This window comes from Apodemus sylvaticus, chromosome 22 (assembly GCF_947179515.1).
Source record: "Apodemus sylvaticus chromosome 22, mApoSyl1.1, whole genome shotgun sequence".
Classification (NCBI taxonomy): domain Eukaryota; kingdom Metazoa; phylum Chordata; class Mammalia; order Rodentia; family Muridae; genus Apodemus; species Apodemus sylvaticus.
This window is the reverse complement of record NC_067493.1, coordinates 20,060,767-20,081,171: the sequence shown is the minus strand read 5'-3', so window position 1 is coordinate 20,081,171 and position 20,405 is coordinate 20,060,767. Positions and strand designations below refer to the sequence as shown.

The 20,405-nt window shown below is 43.9% G+C and overlaps 1 protein-coding gene across 1 annotated transcript in view; it reads left to right on the top strand.

The window, feature by feature from the left end:
- Elavl1 (ELAV like RNA binding protein 1) overlaps positions 1-20,103 on the top strand; it is a 36,499-nt gene extending 16,396 nt beyond the window's left edge. The window contains exons 3-6 of the mRNA XM_052167486.1: positions 4,277-4,380; positions 7,614-7,767; positions 13,456-13,681; positions 18,515-20,103. Coding sequence (XP_052023446.1) covers positions 4,277-4,380; positions 7,614-7,767; positions 13,456-13,681; positions 18,515-18,839 — 809 coding nt within the window. The 3' untranslated portion in view covers positions 18,840-20,103. The remainder of the gene's footprint in view (positions 1-4,276; positions 4,381-7,613; positions 7,768-13,455; positions 13,682-18,514) is intronic.
- The last annotated feature ends 302 nt before the right edge of the window (positions 20,104-20,405 follow it).

Sequence of the window (20,405 nt, the reverse complement as noted above, 5' to 3'; positions counted from 1 at the left end):
AATGTTTCTGGACAGCCAGGTCAGACTCCTTGTTGGAGTCATTGTATTTGCTGTTGGCACTTCCATCTACAAACATAAGGTGAGAGAGACATTTCAGCATCTACCTGATATCAGAGCTTGCTATGCAAGCTGTAGCTGTCTTATATATCCCTTGAGGAATTAGAGTCAGCCTTCAACCCTCATGGTTGTATTTTCCCTTCTCATCTCATAGTCATGGACTATGGTCAGGGTTGAATCCACACCTGCTGTTTACCACACCCGCCCTCCGCCTGGTCTGAGTTGCTTATTTTCTAGATATGCCTAGTCCAGCTCTCAGGACTGCTGAACAGTTTTCCTTGTACAAGAAAACCTTTCCACACTCTGCCAGCTTTACTATGTTTCCCTTAGCTGATTCATCTTTGTTCCTCATTTTAAAAGCAAAATCAAAAAACCAACCAACCAAACAAACAAACAAAAACCCTGACCAGGTGTGGTGGCAAATAACTTTGATTTCAGCACTTTGGAGGCAGAAGCAGGCATATCTCTGAGTTTGAGGCCAGCCAAAAGCTACATAGCAAGACTCTGTATCAAAACACAAAAACAAAAAACAACAGCATCAGCAAAATGCAGCAGAAACAGTAAATGCTACAAGTAAAGTTTAAATTACCCGTTTTTTTTTTTTTTAACCATCAAATACACTTCCTTTCAAAAGTAAAACTGTGAGCTATATAGCAATCTGTTCTTCCTATCTTAATGAGATTTCTCCCCATTATTACAGGGGTTGTATAGTACTCTGTATTCTATATTATAAGCTCCACAAAGATGACTACCGTGTATCACTCTGCTTATTGGCTATTTCCATAGACCAGTTACGAACTGGTCCTGCTTTCCCCCATCAATGCCCTGGGTCCTATAGAATTCCTCCTCTGCCAGCGGATACAGCAAGTGGTGTTAGATCATGTGCATTTCTAAGGAAGCCTTTCATCTCTGTCTGCTTGCTGGCCACCTTTCTGTTTTCTCTAAAACACCCTTCTTGTCCTTTGGCTCTTATGTTTCCCATGGTCCCTCTGTCACCTATACCCTGTGATTCTTAGTGAAGTCTTCTCTGGAGCCCCTATGCACCTTTCAAAAAGAGTGGCGTTGGGTGGGTGGGGAGACTCTGAAAGGAGCTGGTGGAGGGGAGTGTGGACAAAATGTAAAGAACCAAACAAAAAACCCAAAGTTTGTTCCCTGTGTTCTTTATACCTATAATAACCATAGCTCAGTGTGTCTCTTTGCCCTCGACAGAAAAGTTACCCTTTTTCTTTCTCTTTCTCTTTCTTTTTCTTTTTTTTTTTTTTTTTTTTGGTGGGGGTAGGGTAGGGTGGGGGGGGGGGAAGGGGGTTGTTTGAGACAGAGTCTTTCTTTGTAGTCTTGGCTGTCCTGGAATTTGCTGGTCTCAAACTAGAGATCCACCAGCCTCTGCCTCCCACGTTCTGGGATTAAAGGTGTGTGCTGCCACTGCCCAGCAAGAAGCCCTTTTTTGCAGTAGACAGTGATCAATACAAAGACCCAGGACTGGCCAACATGCAGAGAGTAAGTGATTGGAGTGGTCAGTACCTTATTTTTTGAGATAGGATCTGTCACTGTACCCGGAGTTTACTGACTTGGATAGGAATTTCAGGGGTCCACCTGTCTCCTCTCCTCATTCCATGCCTGAACACCGAAATCACAGGAATTTTTTTTTTTTAAAATGAGGCTTCAGAGTGAGCATTTCCTTTCTTTTTAAGATTTTTAATTTGTCATATATATGACAAATACATACATATGTATATGTGTATATATGACAAATACATGTATGTATGTATAGTAGCTGTTTTCAGACACACCAGAAGAGGGCATTGGATCCCATTATAGATGGTTGTGAGCCACCATGTGGTTGCTGGGAATTGAACTCAGAACCTCTGCAAGAGCTAAGCCATCTCTCCAGCCCACAGGGATTTTTCTTTATGGCGTTCCCAACTCAAGTTCTCATGCCTGCATAATAGGAACCTTTTAAACAACCATCTTCAGCCTCTTATTTCCTATTTCTAATAGAGATCTCCTAGAGACTCAGCATTATAACTCTCGACAAAGTGAGGAGCCACAGCAGGAAGGCTGTGGGATGAGGATCTATCCAGTAGTCATACTATAGAATACTGCTAATATTAAATTGGGGGCATGAGGATCTCCATAAAAGGTCCCAACTGTAGTATATCTGGGCTTCACATCCCTACCCGACTCTCTGGAGTGGCCAGACCATTGTACCTCTAAGCACCTGTTAGGTGCTTCTCTATCTTCCTGTGCTCAGGCAACAGAGCCCATCCTATTTACCCTGACCTTGCAGGACCACTGCTTTTATGCTTTCCTGTCTCCTCTGCTCAGGAGGCTGGTCTCTGTACCATCAGCTTTTCTGACACTGTCTGTGGCATAGGGTAGTAAAACTGCAGAGGAGCTTTAGGGTGGACAGTCAGCGATTGGTAGGCAGTTGGTAGGAGACTTCAAGATGGGGAGAAGTAGTGGTCCCCACACGAATGTTTGTGTACACAACAGTGGGACATCTACACTCTGAAAACTTTCTTCAGCCTGAGCCTGAGGATACTGGAAGTCTCATTCCTATTGCTTCTGTTGACTAATGCCATAGGGTTCTGTCTTCCTTTGGAGAAAGGAGAGATCAACCTGAAAGGGGCCCGAGGGCTGGGGAGCCGCAGTAAGTAGTTGGGGACAAACGAAGCTTCTACATAGGCTGCTGGGAATTTGGGTAGTGAGACCTGTCTAGAGTCAGGGTCAGGTGGCCAGGGCTCTGCAGATGGGATAATAGTTTAGCAAGAGGGAAAAAAGAAGTCAGAAGGGATAATAGATATAAAGAATAAAGATTGAACTAACCATGTCTCCAAGGTCTGAGGCAGTCGCAGACGCTGGTTGTACCCCGCCCCTTCCTTCTTCTAGGAGGAACCGTAGGAACACAGCTGTGCCATCTGTATTCTGGCTGGCCCAGCATCAGTATCACTCTGTAAAAAGTTAAAATACATATGGTCCAGTTCTTAGAGTTTGCTGATCTGGTGTGTCTGGGTGGTTTGCATTTCTCCAAGTTCCCAGATGTTACTAGTGGTCAGAGGCCAGATATTGTGGGGAAGTCTGCAGCACTGGAGAAACCTCTGCATGGAGATAGCATGTATGTCACCTTGTTAAGTGTTCTGTGTTACACTTGGACCAGTATCTTGCATTTCCAAACATGCTTCTCTGTTTAGACAATGGTTGTGACCGAAAAGATGATGTCTCAGCTTTCTGATTTGCCATGCCTTTTGTGCTTCTAGGAACTGGGAGCTGCAGGTCAACCCGGGGAGAGATGGGGATAGAAGAGATGTATCAAAACATATTCAGATGTGAATTTTTTAGAATGTATTGTTTTTATTTCATGTGATTGGTGTCTTTTACCTGCATGTATATCTGTTTAAAGGTGTTGGATCCCCTGGAACTGGGGTTTTATTCAGTTGTAAGCTGCCATGTAGATGCTGGGAATTGAACCCAGGTCCTCTAGAAAAACAGCCAGTACTCTTAACCATCTTCAGCCCCATATATAAACATTTTAACTTAAAAAAAGGAGGATGCGTGATTAAGGAATCTGCCCTGCATCAATCTTTGTGCTCAACATGCATAAGTACATGTGTACACACACACACACATTTTTTTCTGAAAGAAATGTGGATCTCTAGAAAGACTTTGAGAGGGAGGATAGAGCCTGTGAAAAATTGCAAATAACTCCTGTAGTTTCTGTGCCCCAATGAGAAAAAAACATAATTTAGGACCGGTTTTGCAGTATCATCTATAATGATGTGCAAAAGGAAGGAACAGTGTGATAGTGGAGGAGGGTCACCGCACAGGCTGTCCTAGCCAGGTAGTCTAAGCCAGTGTGTAGCAATAAAGCCTGTTGGTAGCACATGTACTTGGCCCTTGAAAGGCTGTGTTGAGAGCTCTTTACCTCTGTGGCCTTCCTCCCCTAAACTTATCACCATAGTAAACAAAAGAAAAATACAAAACAAGCCAGGTTAAGCAACAGTACATGAGATACAGACCAGGCCCCCAAACTGTGAAAGTTATCAGAAGCAAAGTAAGGGCTAGAGAGAAGACTCGGTGGTTAAGAACATTAGCTATTCTTCCAGAAGACCCAAATGGCAGCTCACAATTATGACTCCATTTCCATGAATTTGACAGTGTCTTCTGGTCTCCAAGGACATTATACATACATAGTTTACCAATGTTATGTTCTCTCTTATAGGGCACAGCTTGGGCTATGGCTTTGTGAACTATGTGACTGCAAAAGATGCAGAGAGAGCAATCAGCACACTGAACGGCTTGAGACTCCAGTCCAAAACCATTAAGGTAAAGAGATGTTGATCTGGAGGAAAAACCTTAGCTAGACCAGAATGGGGTATAAGAGTGTTCTAGACCCTGCCTCAAAAAAAAAAACAAAAACAAAAAAGAGTGTTCTAGACTCAGAACCTACAGGTGCTAGGTGTGTTATTCATGAATGGGTGCCAAGCTGTACTGGAAGAGACACAGAAGCCAGGCATATTCTGTCCCTACACTGCAGCCCCCGAATGTGGGTAATTTTTTTTGAAAGCTTTACTTGCATGCACATCCTAACCAGCCGCAGATCACCAGCTCTTAATAACGAACTTATCTGCTGTGTTCTCATTGGTACTGGTGTTGTATTCTGGTTGCAGAGATCAGAATGAAGTGTTCTGCATCTCTACGCCTAACCATCTATCTTTCTCTGTGGCAGACTAGCAACTATGGTGAGAAGATGGACTAGATCCACAGGCCTGCTAAAGCCATGTGTTCACACAACTCACACTTAACAAAGGAAATCATAGGTTAGAGCCTTCCACATAGCATCTCAGGTTCCTTATCACAGCCCCTTTGAGTATGAGGCCCAGTTTAGGATGGGAAGCTGACCTTTCTATTTCTTCTCCAATAAATGAAATGGCTTTTCCAGAGTGGGATGGAAGGAGGGGCAAAAGCTAGAGCTTTAAAGTGGATGCCCCGGCACCTGACATTTAACATGAGTTTAGCAGTTTCTCAGCAAAGGTAAATAAGCACCTGGAACTTAAATTACAGCACAAAGAAAGCTTGGGGAAATGATACATTTATTTTAGTTGCCGTGTGTGTGTGTGTGTGTGTGTGTGTGTGTGTGTGTGTGTGTGTGTGTGTGTGTGTGTTTGTGTTCTTTTTTGATTTGGGGGTTTTTTGTTTTTGTTTTTTTGTTTTGTTTTTGAGACAGGATTTCCCTATATAGCCCATAGTGATCTTGAACTGCCACCATCTCTGGAGCACTGGAATTCGTTATGTGTGTTCACATCACAAGTGACTGTGGTTGGGTGTTTACTTGATGCCAGTATTCCCCCAACACTGTTCTAGGTGCTGAATGAAACAGTGATCATCAAAGTTTTACCCTCATGGAATTAACTGAGTAATGTGAGACTGTAGTAAATATAGTGTAGGGACAGAGAGAGCTATGCATTAAGTAACAGGTCTGTGCCAACCACTTGCTCAGGGAAGTTAGAAGTTTGCTGGAGCTGCCCAGCATAGTACCCCAGACTAGATGTCCTAAATAGTAGAGACCATTCACTACTCTGGTCTTAGGTCAAGGGATCAGCAGAGTTGGTTCCTTCCAGGGGCCCTGGAAAGGATCCCCAAAAAGCTTCTCCCTTAACTTGTAAAGATGCTGGCAATCCACGTTATTCTTGGGTTATAGAAGCGTCCCATTGCTCAACACCTCCATTCTGTCTGTATATGTGCCTGGGTCCAGAGTTTCCCTTTTTATAAGGGTGCAGTTATATATAGGACTAGGAGCCCAGCCTTCCATGTGTGACTTTGTCTTAACTAAGTCTCTGTGCAAACCACATCACATTCTGTAATCTTGCAGGTTAGAACTTAACCATGTCAGTCTAAATTGGACAAATATATAGTTCAGCTACTCAGAGATTTCTCAAGAATAGAACAGGAAAGCCCTGGATTGACACTAAAGAAAAAGAGTTTCTGGGAACATAGAAGGTCCTTGTAGTGCTGTGGAACAGCACAAAAGGATACCCACAGGGTCTATACACACATAGCAGTACCAGATGCCTTTGCACGCCTCTACTGGGCTCAGGTTTAACTTTCAATTTGGCAGTGCCTAAAGAGAAAAGGCAAACAGGATTCTTGTAGTCCTACAGAACATTAGCATTTAAGTTTTCCTTAGCATTTGTCTCCAAAGAATACAGCAAGTGCTAGTCCTCCGCTCTCCCTCTTATGACTATAATTTGTCGCACGCGTGCGGCTTCCAACCTCCACCCCCACCCCCACCCCACCTGCTGATCCCCATCTTATCCTGAGAAAGTCAATGTCACTCCTGGTTGGGGGGAAGACTGCTTCCTCCTTGAGCTGTCCCGCCCAAAATTTGATGTTTCCAACCGAAGGTTTGGAAAACACTTAGTTGCAGGTACTTACCCATGGGCAGGAGTGAATGATTATTCTGTAAGGTGTTGATGATGGGCATGGACACTAAGCATCTATGAAGACGGAAGCTGGAGAGGCTGTGGACCAAGGCAGAACAGTCACATGGATGTATTGACCTGACTTAGATCATAGAATGGCTGTATGCCCACAGAGCTCTTGCTCTATAGGCTGAACCTTGGTACCAAAGGCCTGAAAACAAATGGGGAAGCATCCACTGTGCACAGCTCCATTTCCTCAAAGATCCTGCACTACAGCTCCCCAGTAGTCGTGGTATGCCTTTGCATACTTCCAATCTGCTGGGACCCAAGAGGTTGCTAGTTCCTTGACATGTTTAAGCAGTTTTGTGTCCTTGAGATATAGATATTACTTCTTTCCCCGCCACCCCATTTCTACGTTACTTGGTTCACCCACATACACCTCTCTGTACCCAGCACCCTGACTCAGCTTTGTGTCCCATCCTACCAGGGCATCTCTCTACAGACAGAAAGGCCTCCTGCTAAGTAAACTGTCTCTTCAGGGGCAGCCTTGGCCTCTCCCTTTGTGAAATTTGAGGTCTCTGCTACCTGTATTGCCTCTGCCAGGAAAGCACCTAAAGTCTTTCCTTTCTGTTGCCTTAGGGACCTCACTTCCTTTCTCTTCGCACAGGCATTAACATGAGTGTTTGAATGCCGATTACAGGCTCCCTCAATGCAGCAGTCTCACGTAGGCATTTTTTAGTGTTATTAAAAGGTTATTACAGCCTTTCCAAGAGTGCTCAGCTCTTGTATGCCACACCACAAATTTTTTGCAGGTGACAACCCTAGCTCCTATGTACATCAGGCAACATGAACTTGAATCTCAACTGTGGGCCTTTAGTTTCTTTATCTTTGTGTAATAGGAATAATTTCTTGCTTGTCAGAAATGCCGAGGACTAAGAAAATGCTACAAAGTGTGTGAGCTCTCTGCTGGCCTGTAGTGAGCTGCTAGAAAATGTCATTGCAAGAGATTGTCCTGTGTGCAGTTATTTGCACACATTGGCTTTTCATAACACCAGATTTGGTCCCTTCCTATGGTGCTTTGGCCACGCCTAGGCTCTAATTCTGAGGGTTTTGTTTTGTTTTGTTTTTGTTTTTAAGGTGTCCTATGCTCGCCCAAGCTCAGAGGTCATCAAAGATGCCAACTTATACATCAGTGGGCTCCCAAGGACCATGACACAGAAGGATGTGGAAGACATGTTTTCTCGGTTTGGGCGAATCATCAACTCCAGGGTCCTTGTGGATCAGACCACAGGTATACACAGGAGCTAAGACAGACTCTCTCTGACCCCAAGAGTAGGTGTTCTAGGGAAGATAGAGAGATGTCAGTAATTAGCCTCCAAAAGGGGGCAGGTTGGACATGAGAGACCTTGGTTTTTATTTAGTTGGGCTAGGAAAGTGAAATGGCATTAAATGGATCCTGGGAGACAGACAATAGCATATCCCTTTAATCCCAGCAGGTGGATCTGAGTTCATGTTCTGCCTGGTTTGTATATGAAGTGCCAGGACAGACGCAGTAAGACCCTCTCTCAAACAAACAAACAGTAGCCACCCAAGGTTAGGCCAGGAAAAACATCAATGTTCTGACACCTTCTCTAGGTACCCAGATAGCTTTGGCTGGCTTGGGAATAGTTGAAAAGGTTTCTTTTTACCTGTCCCATGAAGTGCTTACTGTAAGTACGTGGAGTGTCAGTGTATCTCCTCTCAAAGAGTCCCAAGAACATAGTTTGTGGTACTCTGAAGCAACACTATTGGCTGTTTCAGATGGACCTTCTTTAGTCTTCATGATTAAGATGCTCCTCTTCAGAGAAAGCAGTCAGTTCCTGTCTCTGACATCCTGTCCCTCCCAGGACATCTCAGTATAGACTTGAACTGCAAGTTGTGTGTGGACTGAGATGCTGAGGACTCGGACACTACCTATAGCTATGTTTCAACACAGCCAGCTACTACTTAAAACATTGTCAGTCAAATGACAAGTACAGCTCCTCTTGGGGACACGATTATCCATTACCTCCACAGCAGGAGTGAGAAAGAAACCGTTGGCACCAGAGAGGAAGAGTATGTTCAGAAACCGAGCAAAGCCTGGTATATGGGTGGCTGGGTTAGTTGGTTGGTGGTTTTCTTTTTTTCTCCCTCTTCACTTTCTCTTCTATAGACCTTTGTCCCACCCTTTGACTGTGTGTGGCTTAGCCATAGAATTATCTCACTTGGGGGCACCTTCCCTTTCACCTTGTGACAAGTGGGGCTGGAATGGTACTGTGTTGAATCTTGTCCCCTGAGCTATGTGCTGTGGAGGAGGCATGCATGCCAGCTGTTGTGCCTTCTCCTGCCTGGCTGAGGCAGCTTGTCTCAACAGACTGCAGGATTACAAGGGGAGCCTGAAGAAAGGAAGATGCCACCACACTCTCAAAGTTCAGGCTCACTCCAGGCTGCCCAGGTACCTGCTCCTGGCATGTCACAGGGGCTCTGGCTGTGGCCTGTAGCCTGATGTAAACACCTACTTCAAGCAACCTGTGTCCAAAAGGCCTAGGTTCCCTCCCTCATTGTGCTCCTTGTTTTGAATGGGCAGCAGGCTGAGAAATAGTATTTACTCAGCAGGATCTCCCACCTCAATTTGCGCTGCAGGTTATCAGTAGTCCCTGAAGGACTTGTTGAGAGAAGCTGTGAGCCACATGGCTTCACTACCTCTGTACCCCACATGGGAGGGAGGGAGGGAGGGAGGGAGGGAGGGAGGGAGGGAGGGAGGGAGGGAGGGAGGGAGGGAGGGAGGGAGGGAGGGAGAGACAGAGAGACAGAGAGACAGAGACCCCGTTGGCAAAATTGGGCCCACCATGCAGAAAGTGTCACTTCTGCAGTCAACTCCTTCATCTGATTGCTTAGGGACTTTGTAATATCAGCCCTTTTTTCATGAACTCAGGATGATTTTACCTTTTCCCTTGGCCTTCCCCACTGTTCTCAGCCACTTTAGTAAAGAACACCACACTCTAAGCAAGAAGGATATGGCAGGACTGACTCTTTTCCTAGCCCCTTTTCCACCAGTGCAGCCATATTCACTTGTTCCCACAGGGTTCTGCTGGAGACAGGGGCCACTCTTGGTGGCATGTAGGGGTGTGCATACCATGTGCATACAATGCCTGAATAAATTTTTGTTTGTTTTTGGTTTAGGTTTTTTTTTTTTTTTTAAGATTTATTTATTATATGTAAGTACACTATAGCTGTCTTCAGACACTCCAGAAGAGGACAGCAGATCTAATTACGGGTGGTTGTGAGCCACCATGTGGTTGCTGGGATTTGAACTCAGGACCTTCTGAAGAGCAGTCAGTGCTCTTAACCGCTGAGCCATCTCTCCAGCCCCGGTTTTGGTTTTTTCAAGACAGGGTTTCTCTGTGTAGCCCTGGCTGTCCTGGAACTCAGAAATCCGCCTGCCTCTGCCTCCCAAGTGCTGGTATTACAGGCGTGCGCCACCACCGCCTGGCTTGTTTTTTGTTTTAAACAAACCAGATGAGATAGCACAAGCCTTGAATCCCAGCACTAGAGGCAGAGGCAGGTGGATCTCAGTGAGCTTGAAGCTATTGAGGCTACATGGTGGAACCCTGCTTTTTAAAGAAGGAAAACTGGCTGTTCTTTGGAGAATCTTCACACGTGAGGCTGGAGAGATGGCTCAGTTGTACGAGTGCTTGCTACTCATCCAGAGCGTCTACCCAGTTCAGTTCCCAGCATCTTCACGAAAGCTCGTAGCTGTCTGTAACTCCTGTTCAAGGGATCAGTGTTGTCCTCTGGCCTTCACAGAGTCTAGGCACACTCTGGTATACATACATACGCACAGACAAAAGCACTCGTACACATACAGTAAAAATAAATAGATCTTTTAAAATGTCTTTTAATGATCTTTACATGCACAATCTTTATATTCTTTATTCATAATTGTGAATTTGGTTAGTTTACACATCTGGAATTTGTGCCAATTGTTGGTTTCTGTTGTTAATCCTGAAAACACTAGCAAAAATAAAGCCCAATTCAAGGAAACTTTGTGGAAGTGGAGTCACAATAATGGCCACTGGGAGTGGAAGACACCAAAGAAGCAGTGTCTTCCAGTTACAGCAGGACTTAGGCAAGCATGAACTCAGCGAGGTGGGAGCAGCACGCACGGGGCCAGCATAGGACCAAGCCAGACAATGTCCTGGCACTGAGAGAGGGAAGTAGACCTTGTCTCCCGTGCCTAACCAAGAAGCCGTCTTCAACTGCTCACAAAGGGAAAGCTGGTTTTCACTAACGGAGTCTCACTGGGCATGCAAACCACAGCTAAGGGCTACCCATGCCTCACAGTACACAGCCAACTCAGTGCTCTTGTTCTTTTCTGCTTTGTTTGCTTTCTTTATTTCTCTTTTTTTTTTTTCTAAAATGAAAGAGAAAGAAGGCATAGAATTATGTACGGGAAGGAGAACAAGAAGAGGAAAATATAACCAAAATACATTGAAAGGGGGATCTGTTTTCAATTAAAACTCAAATAAAGTTCAAACCACAGGGCCATCTTCTGAAGTATGAATTCATCAGACGTGGATTTTTTTTTTAACCTCCTACATGAGATACCATCCCCTTTTTGTTTCAGGTAATTTTTATTTGTAAGCAGTTGCATGAAACAAAAGAAACCACATTTGTACACAGGCTTTTCCTCAACATGGTCACAGGTCTAAGAAGTAGAATTACAGTCACTCTAAAGTAGCCTCATGTAAGAACTAACCAACCACAACTTGGAATTATATTGGCCTAAAGTTCAGTGTTCAGCTTCCCAGGATCAATCAAGCTATCAGTCTTGTTCTGTAAGAGTAAATACAGACACCCTCTGTCAGTGGTGGGTCTTTAGGTGTTCCTCCAGCCTTAAGATTTATTGAATGCAGTAAGTGCCAGAATCTTCCTAGCACACGGCATATTGCTAGATCTTGAATCACTAATTCAGTGGGTACTATACATTTAAGTAGGGCTAAGTTTTGTTGGGTTTTACAATGCTAGCATTGAATACAGAAGAAAGTATCCCTGACTGCTGTGTACACACATGAAGCCCACAGTGTTATAGTCATATGACACTTGGAGATTGTCTAAGAACTGATTATACAAAGTACCAAGATATAGGAAGAGACTTGAGAGTACTTGACAGCATGCTCACCCAACAGGTCACCCAAGGTTCTAGACCATTGTTATTCTTTAACTGTGCTAAAGGGCCTTTGTCCAAACCAGGTTGATAAGTGCCATTAGAAGAGTCCTTGCCTGACATGCAGAAGGCTTTTCTTTAGGTTCCTAGCACAGGTAAACTAGGTATAGTATCAGCCTGTAATCAGAGCATTAAGTGGTAGAAACAAGATTAGTTGAAGGTCATAGGTTGCACAGTGAGTTTAAGGCTAGCCTTGTCTTCAAAAAAAAGAAAAGAAAAAATGAGAATGTTTAGTCAAGTTGTAGCTTCTCTTCCAGACCGCATCCAGAATTCCAGCTCAGAGATGTTCAGACAGGTCCCTTAACACCTTTCTAACCAACTCTTAAGTGTTTGCAGCCCTTACCTGTCTTGCAAGGAAGAGTTTACCCCTTTCCTCTTCCCAGGGTTTGGAATATGACAGATGGGGCATAAAAGATGGGTCCTCAGCCGGGCGGTGGTGGCGCACGCCTTTAATCCCAGCACTTGGGAGGCAGAGGCAGGCGGATTTCTGAGTTCGAGGTCAGCCTGGTCTACAGAGTGAGTTCCAGGACAGCCAGGGCTACACAGGGAAACCCTGTCTCAGGAAAAAAGAAAAGAAAAAAAAAAAAAAAGATGGGTCCTCCTTTTCTCATAGGTCCCACACTTGGCTGGACTGACCAGAGGCTCCCTTTAGCAGCCAGACTCGGATCTCAGGCAGCTCGTTCTAAGGATAGAGTTCCAGTGGGAAAGCAAAAGTTGCCTTCGGGTGGTAGACTGCACCAATTGGGTCCTGCCTTCTCTGCAGGAGCCTGCCGAGGAACAGAGGGATCCAGGATGGGCTCATGACACTCCTGATAAGTGCTTGGCAGCTCCTCTCCATTACCCATACTTTGGTGGTTTTCTGTGGAGATAAGTAGCCTCATTTGTTTCTGAAAGCAGCTGTAAATCACAAAAGACCCCAAGGCCTGGCGTGGAAGTACCCAGGAGATCATTGAAGTCTGGAACAGAAGATAGGAAAATGAAGAGCTGGCTCTAGGACACCACTACCATGGTCTGAAGTGAAGGAGAAGGCATATAGGCTAATGCCCTAAGCAACCAGAAGGCCTCTTCAAGCAAGCCAAAAGGGCCTAATTTAGAGTCACTCCTACCACCCTTTACCTTGGCAGGCCAGTGTTCCTCCTAGAGCCCAAGGGGGAGTTCCAACAGCCCTGCTCAGGGTCCAAGATGTAGTGTCTATTCCATTATCAATAAGGTAAAGGGCACTCAACAGCTAAGTAGTGACAGGGAACAAGATTGCTCCTGCTGCTTGTTACCTTTTAAAAATAGATTTGGGGCTGGAGAAGTGGCTTAGTCCTTCTAAGGACTAGGTTGCTTTTCAGAGGATTCGGGTTTATTTCCCAGCACCCACAAGATAGATTACAACATTCTGTAATTGCAATTCCAGGGATTCTATGCCCTATTACTGGCCCCTGTTTGCAGGCAAGTAGAGACATACATGCAAGCAAAGTGCCCATACACAAAATAAAAGTTTGAGGAAAAAATATGTGTGAAATGCTATTTGGAATATCTCTGGCTATGGAATTACTGCTTCAATTCAAAAGGTAGTCTGATTTCTTTTTCATTAGTTTGCGTATTTGGGTTTGATTTTGGTTTATTTCACTAGCTAGGTGCCTACTTTGAAACACAGCCTACAGACTTGACTTCTGCTTTTCAGTTTTGTTTTTCTTTCCTCACAGTTATTTCTCCTAACTCCATTTTTATTGATTTGTTAAAAAGGTTTGTCCAGAGGGGTGGCCTTTATCCGGTTTGACAAGAGGTCTGAAGCAGAAGAGGCAATTACCAGTTTCAATGGTCATAAACCCCCAGGTTCCTCCGAGCCCATCACAGTGAAGTTTGCAGCCAATCCCAACCAGAACAAGAACATGGCTCTCCTCTCGCAGCTGTACCACTCGCCTGCTAGGCGGTTTGGAGGCCCTGTGCATCACCAGGCACAGAGATTCAGGTGGGTCCAGGGGTTGATGTCCTGGTGGGCTAGTCTTAGTATGCCATGCTCTTTCAAGCAACATGTAGCCTTCTATTTTGAAGGGTGTATACTCAGAGGAGAAAATACTGGGGACACTAGGCTGATCCAAGCAAAGTCATAGCTTTCTAATTTTGTCATTACCTCTACTAGAAATCTGTCTGTGCACTGAGCATGGTGATTCACACCTGCAGTTCCATCACTGGAGAGACATAGGCAAAAGATTAAGAACTGAAGACAAGCCAGGCAGTAATGGCACATGCCTTTAATCCCAGCACTTAGGAGGCAGAGGCAGGCAGATTTCTGAGTTCAAGGCCAGCCTCATCTACAGAGTGAGTTCCAGGACAGCCAGGGCAATGCAGAGAAACCCTGTCTTGATAAAACTTTGACTAGAAAGCAAACAAAACCTCTCAAGGGAAAGCAAAATGTCATGTGGTCGCCCCTTTATATCAGGGGTTGGGGGAATGGGTTCCAGGACCTCTGCAGGCACCAAATGCAAAGTTGGCCCAGCTCTCCTGTAAGATCCTTGCACATCCCCAACAGATATCCTCCTGTAGACTGGATGATTCCTGACACCTAATGCAGTCTAAGTGCTGTGATGTGTTAAGTCTGTACACAGACATTATGGCCTCCTTTTTTTCCCCAAGTAAATTCATGCTGATGGGTCATATCCACAGATAGCCCATGGCTGAAGGGGAGCAACCCCATATCCTGAAGTATCATTGTCTTTCTTTTGGATTAGTGCTCTAATGTGGTTCCGGTAATACGGGATTATAGTTCAGCAAGAATTACAATCCTTCAATCCTTAGTGTACCTTTTTTTTTTTTTTTTTTAAATCTTGGCCCTGGACAGATGGCTCAATAGTTAAGGGCACAGCTACTCTTCTGGAGGACGTGGGTTTAATTTCCAGCACCCACGTGTTGCATCACAACTATCTGTAACTTCAGTACCTCAAAAGCCAATGCCCTCTTTTGATTCATGAGGGTACCAGACACACATAATGTGTGTAGACATGCAGAGAAAACACCTATGCACATAAAAATAGATAAATCTTTATTTTTTTTTAATTATCTGAGAAAAGATGGCAGACAACATGTGCCAACATGCTATACCTAAGCATAGGTAATGTATGTTTGTAAAATAAGTTTCATACATTTGATCAGTAACTCTGAAGTAAGCTTTTATCATACAACTTCCTTGTCTTTTTTTTTTTTCTTTCCCTTGTACACAGTGTCTACTATACTATACCCCAAAGTGGACTAAAGTTCAGTATTGTAGCCAATGGATAGGAATGGCCTAGAGCTGGGCCTGGTGATGCATACCTTTAAAATCACCTTTGATTTTCCAAGTCAAATTTTCCAAGTTCAAGGCCAGCCTGGTCTTCAGAGTTCCAGGACCGCTAGGAATTCATTAAGAAACCCAAATATATACCTACAAACATACATACATACATACATACATACATACATACATACATACATACATACATACATAATGTCCTTCAAGTTCTGAACCTTCTGCTTCCACCCTCCAAATGCAAACAGGTCTGCGGGCTTCAAAAACTGCTAGATACACACTCTGCCAAACTATCACAAGCTACTTACTTGGTCATATTTATAGCTGAGTGTGAGATATCTGCTGCTTAAAGGCCCTGACCCAAAGAAGAACTGCTTTCCTCAATTCCATTGTCTCCATATTTAAAATATGTCAGTTGCCAGACTCAGAACAAAACAGGATCACTAACATAGATGCCAGGGTCAGGAGATCCGATGCCCTCTTCTGGTGTGTCTGAAGACAGCTACAGTGTACTCATAGACATAAAATAAATGACTCATTTAAAAAAGAAATGAGAATAGGGAAGGTGAATATTTGTGGTTATCTGAGTTAAAGAACTCAGCTCTCAGTTTCAAGAAGTCCTATCAACAAGAACAGTTCCTATGAAGGAAGAGTCTCTCGATAGGCTAGAGGTGGATGTCTGTAATTGCAGCACTGGAAGGACTGAGGCAGGAGAACCTTTACGATAGTAAAATAATATCCTAGGTTTTTTTTAAGATTTGCTTATTATATAACTGTCTTCAGGCACTCCAGAAGAGGGCATCAGATCTCGTTACAGATGGTTGTGAGCCACCATGTGGTTGCTGGGTTTGAACTCAGGACCTCTGGAAGAGCAGTCAGTGCTCTTAACCGCTGAGCCATCTCCAGACCATCCTAGATGTTTTTAACGTACAGGCATCTACACTATTCATTAGGGGATTGGTTCTAGGACACCCCCTCACACCCCTTTCTCATATTCTAGAATCATCCAATGCTCAACCAAATTATAAAATATTTGCATTGATCTTACACACATCTTCTCCAACTCATTTCCAGATCGCCACATGATTTACACCTGTTAACACTGTGATTACCATGGAAACAGATAATACACTGTACTGCTCAAGAAATAGTGACTCCCAAAAGTCTGTATATGATTGATACAGATAGAAAATTATGGGATTTTTTTTTTTTTGCAAGGAAGTATTTATTTACTTATTTCTAAATATTTTACTTGATGCAAAGTTGTGTCAGTTGCAGATGTGATTGCTGAAGACATCATTTGGTTGAAAGAGTGCTTATTACCCAGCATATATGAAGCTCTGGGTTCCACTCCTAGCACTGCAGAAGCTAGGTGTGTTAGTACACACTTAGTCACTCTGGTACTTGGAAGGTAGAGGCAAGAGGACCAGAAGTTGAAGGTTATTCTCAGTTACGTATGGAGTCAGAGTCCAATTAGACCTTACCTTAAAAAACAAACAAACAAAACAACTGAGTGTGCTATTGTACATGCACTTAGTCCCAGTACTCAGGAGGCAAAGGCAGGTGAATCTCTGAGTTTGAATATCGGGTTCCAGACCAGCTAAAGCTACATATAGTGAGACCCAGTCTCAAAAAATCAATAGCATGGGGGCAGGAGAGATGGCTCCATGATTAAGAAGACTCACTGCTCTTCCGAAGGTTCTGAGTTCAATTCCCAGCACCTACATGTCAGTGCACAACTATCTGATGCTGTATTCTGATTTACAGAATATATGCAGACAACATACTGATGTATATAAAATACATATATGAATAAATCTTTACAAACAGAAGAAAACTAAGAAAAAAAATCAACAAAATGAAATGCAAATGGAGAACCTACAGATCTGTCTGTATCTAGGCCCACTGTGAATTACCTGGAACTGCAGTGGTCAAGCACATCTTTCTAGTTCTCCTTGAAAAGGAGCTCAGCTTGCTACCTCCCAGACTGCCTCTGGAGTACAGACTGTCTTGCCACTGTGACCTCCTGCCGCTGGCGACGGACAACAGCTTTTATAGTGGTTTTAAGCCAAGGCCAGTCGTATATCTTGATTCTTTTTTACTACTCTGAGACTAGCCCTGAAACTGTCTTATCCTATTGAAAGGGAAGTAGCGGGAGGCCCCACAGTCCAGAGCCTGCTGCCATTCTGGAGCAAGTAACCCACTGGTTGTGCTGTGCAACTCCACAGATGCATCATCCTCAGACTTCTTTAAATATGCCTTCTGACTATTTTTTCTCATAAAACACCAGCAGAGTTTCACTAACACTTTTACTATTCCTAAATCCTACTCTTTCATCCTACTACTACTACCACATGTTTTCAACCACATTATGTAATTAACAGTTCACTGTGGCCAGGCATGGTGTACATACCTGTTGTCTTAGCTCTCCGGAGGCTGAGGCAGGAGGATCATGAATCCTAAGCCAGCATGAGCTGTAGACTGAGGTGCCTGTGGTCCCAAAGAAAGAAAAATAGAGTATGGGGGAGAGACAGAGAGAAAGAGGTGTATGGGAAGGAGGGGTGCGCACTGTGGGAAAACTCTTGTATTGGTTAAGTTGCTACTAGTCCTCTAGCCTTGTTCCTGTCTCCTGAGCTTATAGGCTTGAGTAGCTTGACCTGGCCCTTGTGAGATGGTTTTGCCAGCTCAGAATTAGGGAGAAGGAATGCTTGGGCCCTGTACTAACTTTGTGCAGCATTGTACACAGGGCTTTGAACCCTCGGCGAGAAGTATCACAATGAAAAGCTAAAGCAGTAGGAGGTGTTGCAAGGTTTAATTCTAGCACTCAGGAGGTAGAGGCCGATCTCTTGAGTTCAAGGCCAGCCTGGTCTATAGAGAGAGTTACATCACAGCTAGAGCTAAACAGAAACCTTATTGGGGTAGGGGGAGAGAAGAATAAAAAGAAAAGAGGAGGGACTAAATTTGGGGGACACTTCCTCTTTCTCTACATGGATTCATGTATACAGATGCTCACACACAAAATGTGATGAGTTTCCCTCAAGGAAAGTGACCATGAGAGATTCCTTCAGAGTACTTTCACCTGCACTGGAGCAAATGAAAGAAACCCCCAGAATTTAGAATGTGGGCTGTGTGGTTTAGTCCCAAGCCTCAGTTTCTTCTCACAATTTGGGAAGTAGACAGGGTCTGAGGGAAGATGGGACAAGAGGATAATAAAGGTGAAAATTACCAAAGTACATTATGTGTGTGTTATGAAGCTGTCACAATAAACATTATTCTCTTATGCAGCTAATATATGTGGTTTTTTGTTTTGTTCTGTTTTTTAAAGTTAGTTGACCCTTATGATATCCCAGCCTTGAGCATCTCTAGCTCAGAGGTGCTGGCTGTGTAAGAGGCCCAAGTGTCCTTACATTGCTGTACCAGAGCCATCGTCTTGGCCCTGTCCATCCTACTTCTTACCCCATTGTGCAGGTACACTGCTGGCCTTAACCTTGACCTGAACATGTGCTCTCTGTTTGCTAGGTTCTCCCCTATGGGTGTAGATCACATGAGTGGGATTTCTGGTGTCAATGTCCCCGGCAATGCTTCCTCGGGCTGGTGCATCTTCATCTACAACCTTGGGCAAGACGCCGATGAGGGGATCCTCTGGCAGATGTTTGGCCCCTTTGGTGCAGTTACCAATGTGAAAGTGATTCGTGATTTCAACACCAACAAGTGCAAAGGGTTTGGTTTTGTGACCATGACAAACTATGAAGAAGCTGCAATGGCCATAGCAAGTCTGAACGGCTACCGCCTGGGGGACAAAATTTTACAGGTTTCCTTCAAAACCAACAAGTCCCACAAATAACTCGCTCATGCTTTTTTTTTTCTTTTCTTTTTCCTTTTCTTTTTTCTTTTTTTGTACGGAATAGATAATTAAGAGTGAAGAAGTTGAAACTTTTTTGTTAGTGTACAACTCATTTTGCGCCAATTTTCACAAGTGTTTGTCTTAGTCTAAATGAGAAGTGCAAAGGTTTTTATACTCTGGGATGCAACCGACATGTTCAAATGCTTGAAATCCCACAAATGTTAGACCAATTTTAAGTTTCTTAAGTTATTTCCTTTAAAGTATATATTAAACTGAAACCTAGTAGACTGCATTGACTAACCAGTCACTCTGGATGGTGGTGGAACTGAAGCATGCTTTTACTTCTAAGACTGTCTAACACCTGTTTCATCTGATGTCTCCACAGACTGGATTTAAAACAAAACAACAACAAAAAAAAACATTCTTTTTGTTTTTTTGTTTTTTTTTTTAATTTCTTCGTTTTAGTTTTTAACCTAAAGATGCTAGACAGATGGGGAGTGTGTTTTTTTCTCAACTGCTTCACCATTTTAAGCAATTTCTGCTTTAGTTGACAGGAAATTTGCCCTCCCCAGCAGTCCCACTGCTGCCCTTGCCCACTCAGTCCCAGCTCTGTGGTGCAGGGAGCAGCAGCAGGGCCCATATTGTTCCCACAGGGGAGGTGGGAAGAGGTCCCACACATCGGGGTAAGTCAGGCCCTCCAGAAACACAAAGGTGTTTTATAAGCCCCGGCACCAGTGAGAACGGACCAAAGAGTTTCAGGGCAGCTCCAGTATATTCCAGAGTCAAACCTGAGCTCCAGGCGTGCCTGAAGATGCCCCACTCCTCTGACAACCTGAGTGTCTGTCCACAGATTGCATGCATGGTGCCCACATATCAGATACTGTTGTTCATGCAATTTCCCGAGTTTCCAAGACCCATTTAATCTAGCTTGAATGCACAACAATTGCTCTGTTTTTAATGACATAGAAACATTTGAGCATTGTATTTCTCGCATCCCTTGTGAGCACTAGACTTTTTCCAATCTTAGTCAGATTTTTGCTTTGAAATTTTGCTTTTGTATGGACACTCAGCAGAAAAGTACTTCTTGCCAGTTATCTATTAACAAAAACCTTTGATTTGTAGTTTTAAGGATTAACCCTCAAAGTTCTCTTCATAACTGCCTTGACGTTTGGGGTTCTGTTCTGTTAATTTTCTTTTGCTTTTTTGTGTTTTTTGTTTTTACTTTTGCATTTAAGACCATTAAATTTGATTTTGTTTTGCTCGAGTTTTGTTTTGTTTTTTGTTTTACCTTTTCTTTCTTTTTTTGGCTAGGGAAGGGGACAGACAGCCCAGCATTCAGGGAGGAGTCTGTCAGACCTTAAACACTTGCCTCAAGTTTAAAAAGCATTTGTGGAGCTATGGTATAAGAAATACGGCGATGGATCAATGGTTCTTAAGTCGGGAGCTAGTAGGAAAGGTCAGAGGGAAGGTCTGGAGAGCAGCTGAGGCCTGACCCTACAGCCCTCAGGACTGCTCTGATCTTATCAGGACGTGGAGAGCATGAGAAGAGTGCAGTTCCTGGCAGCT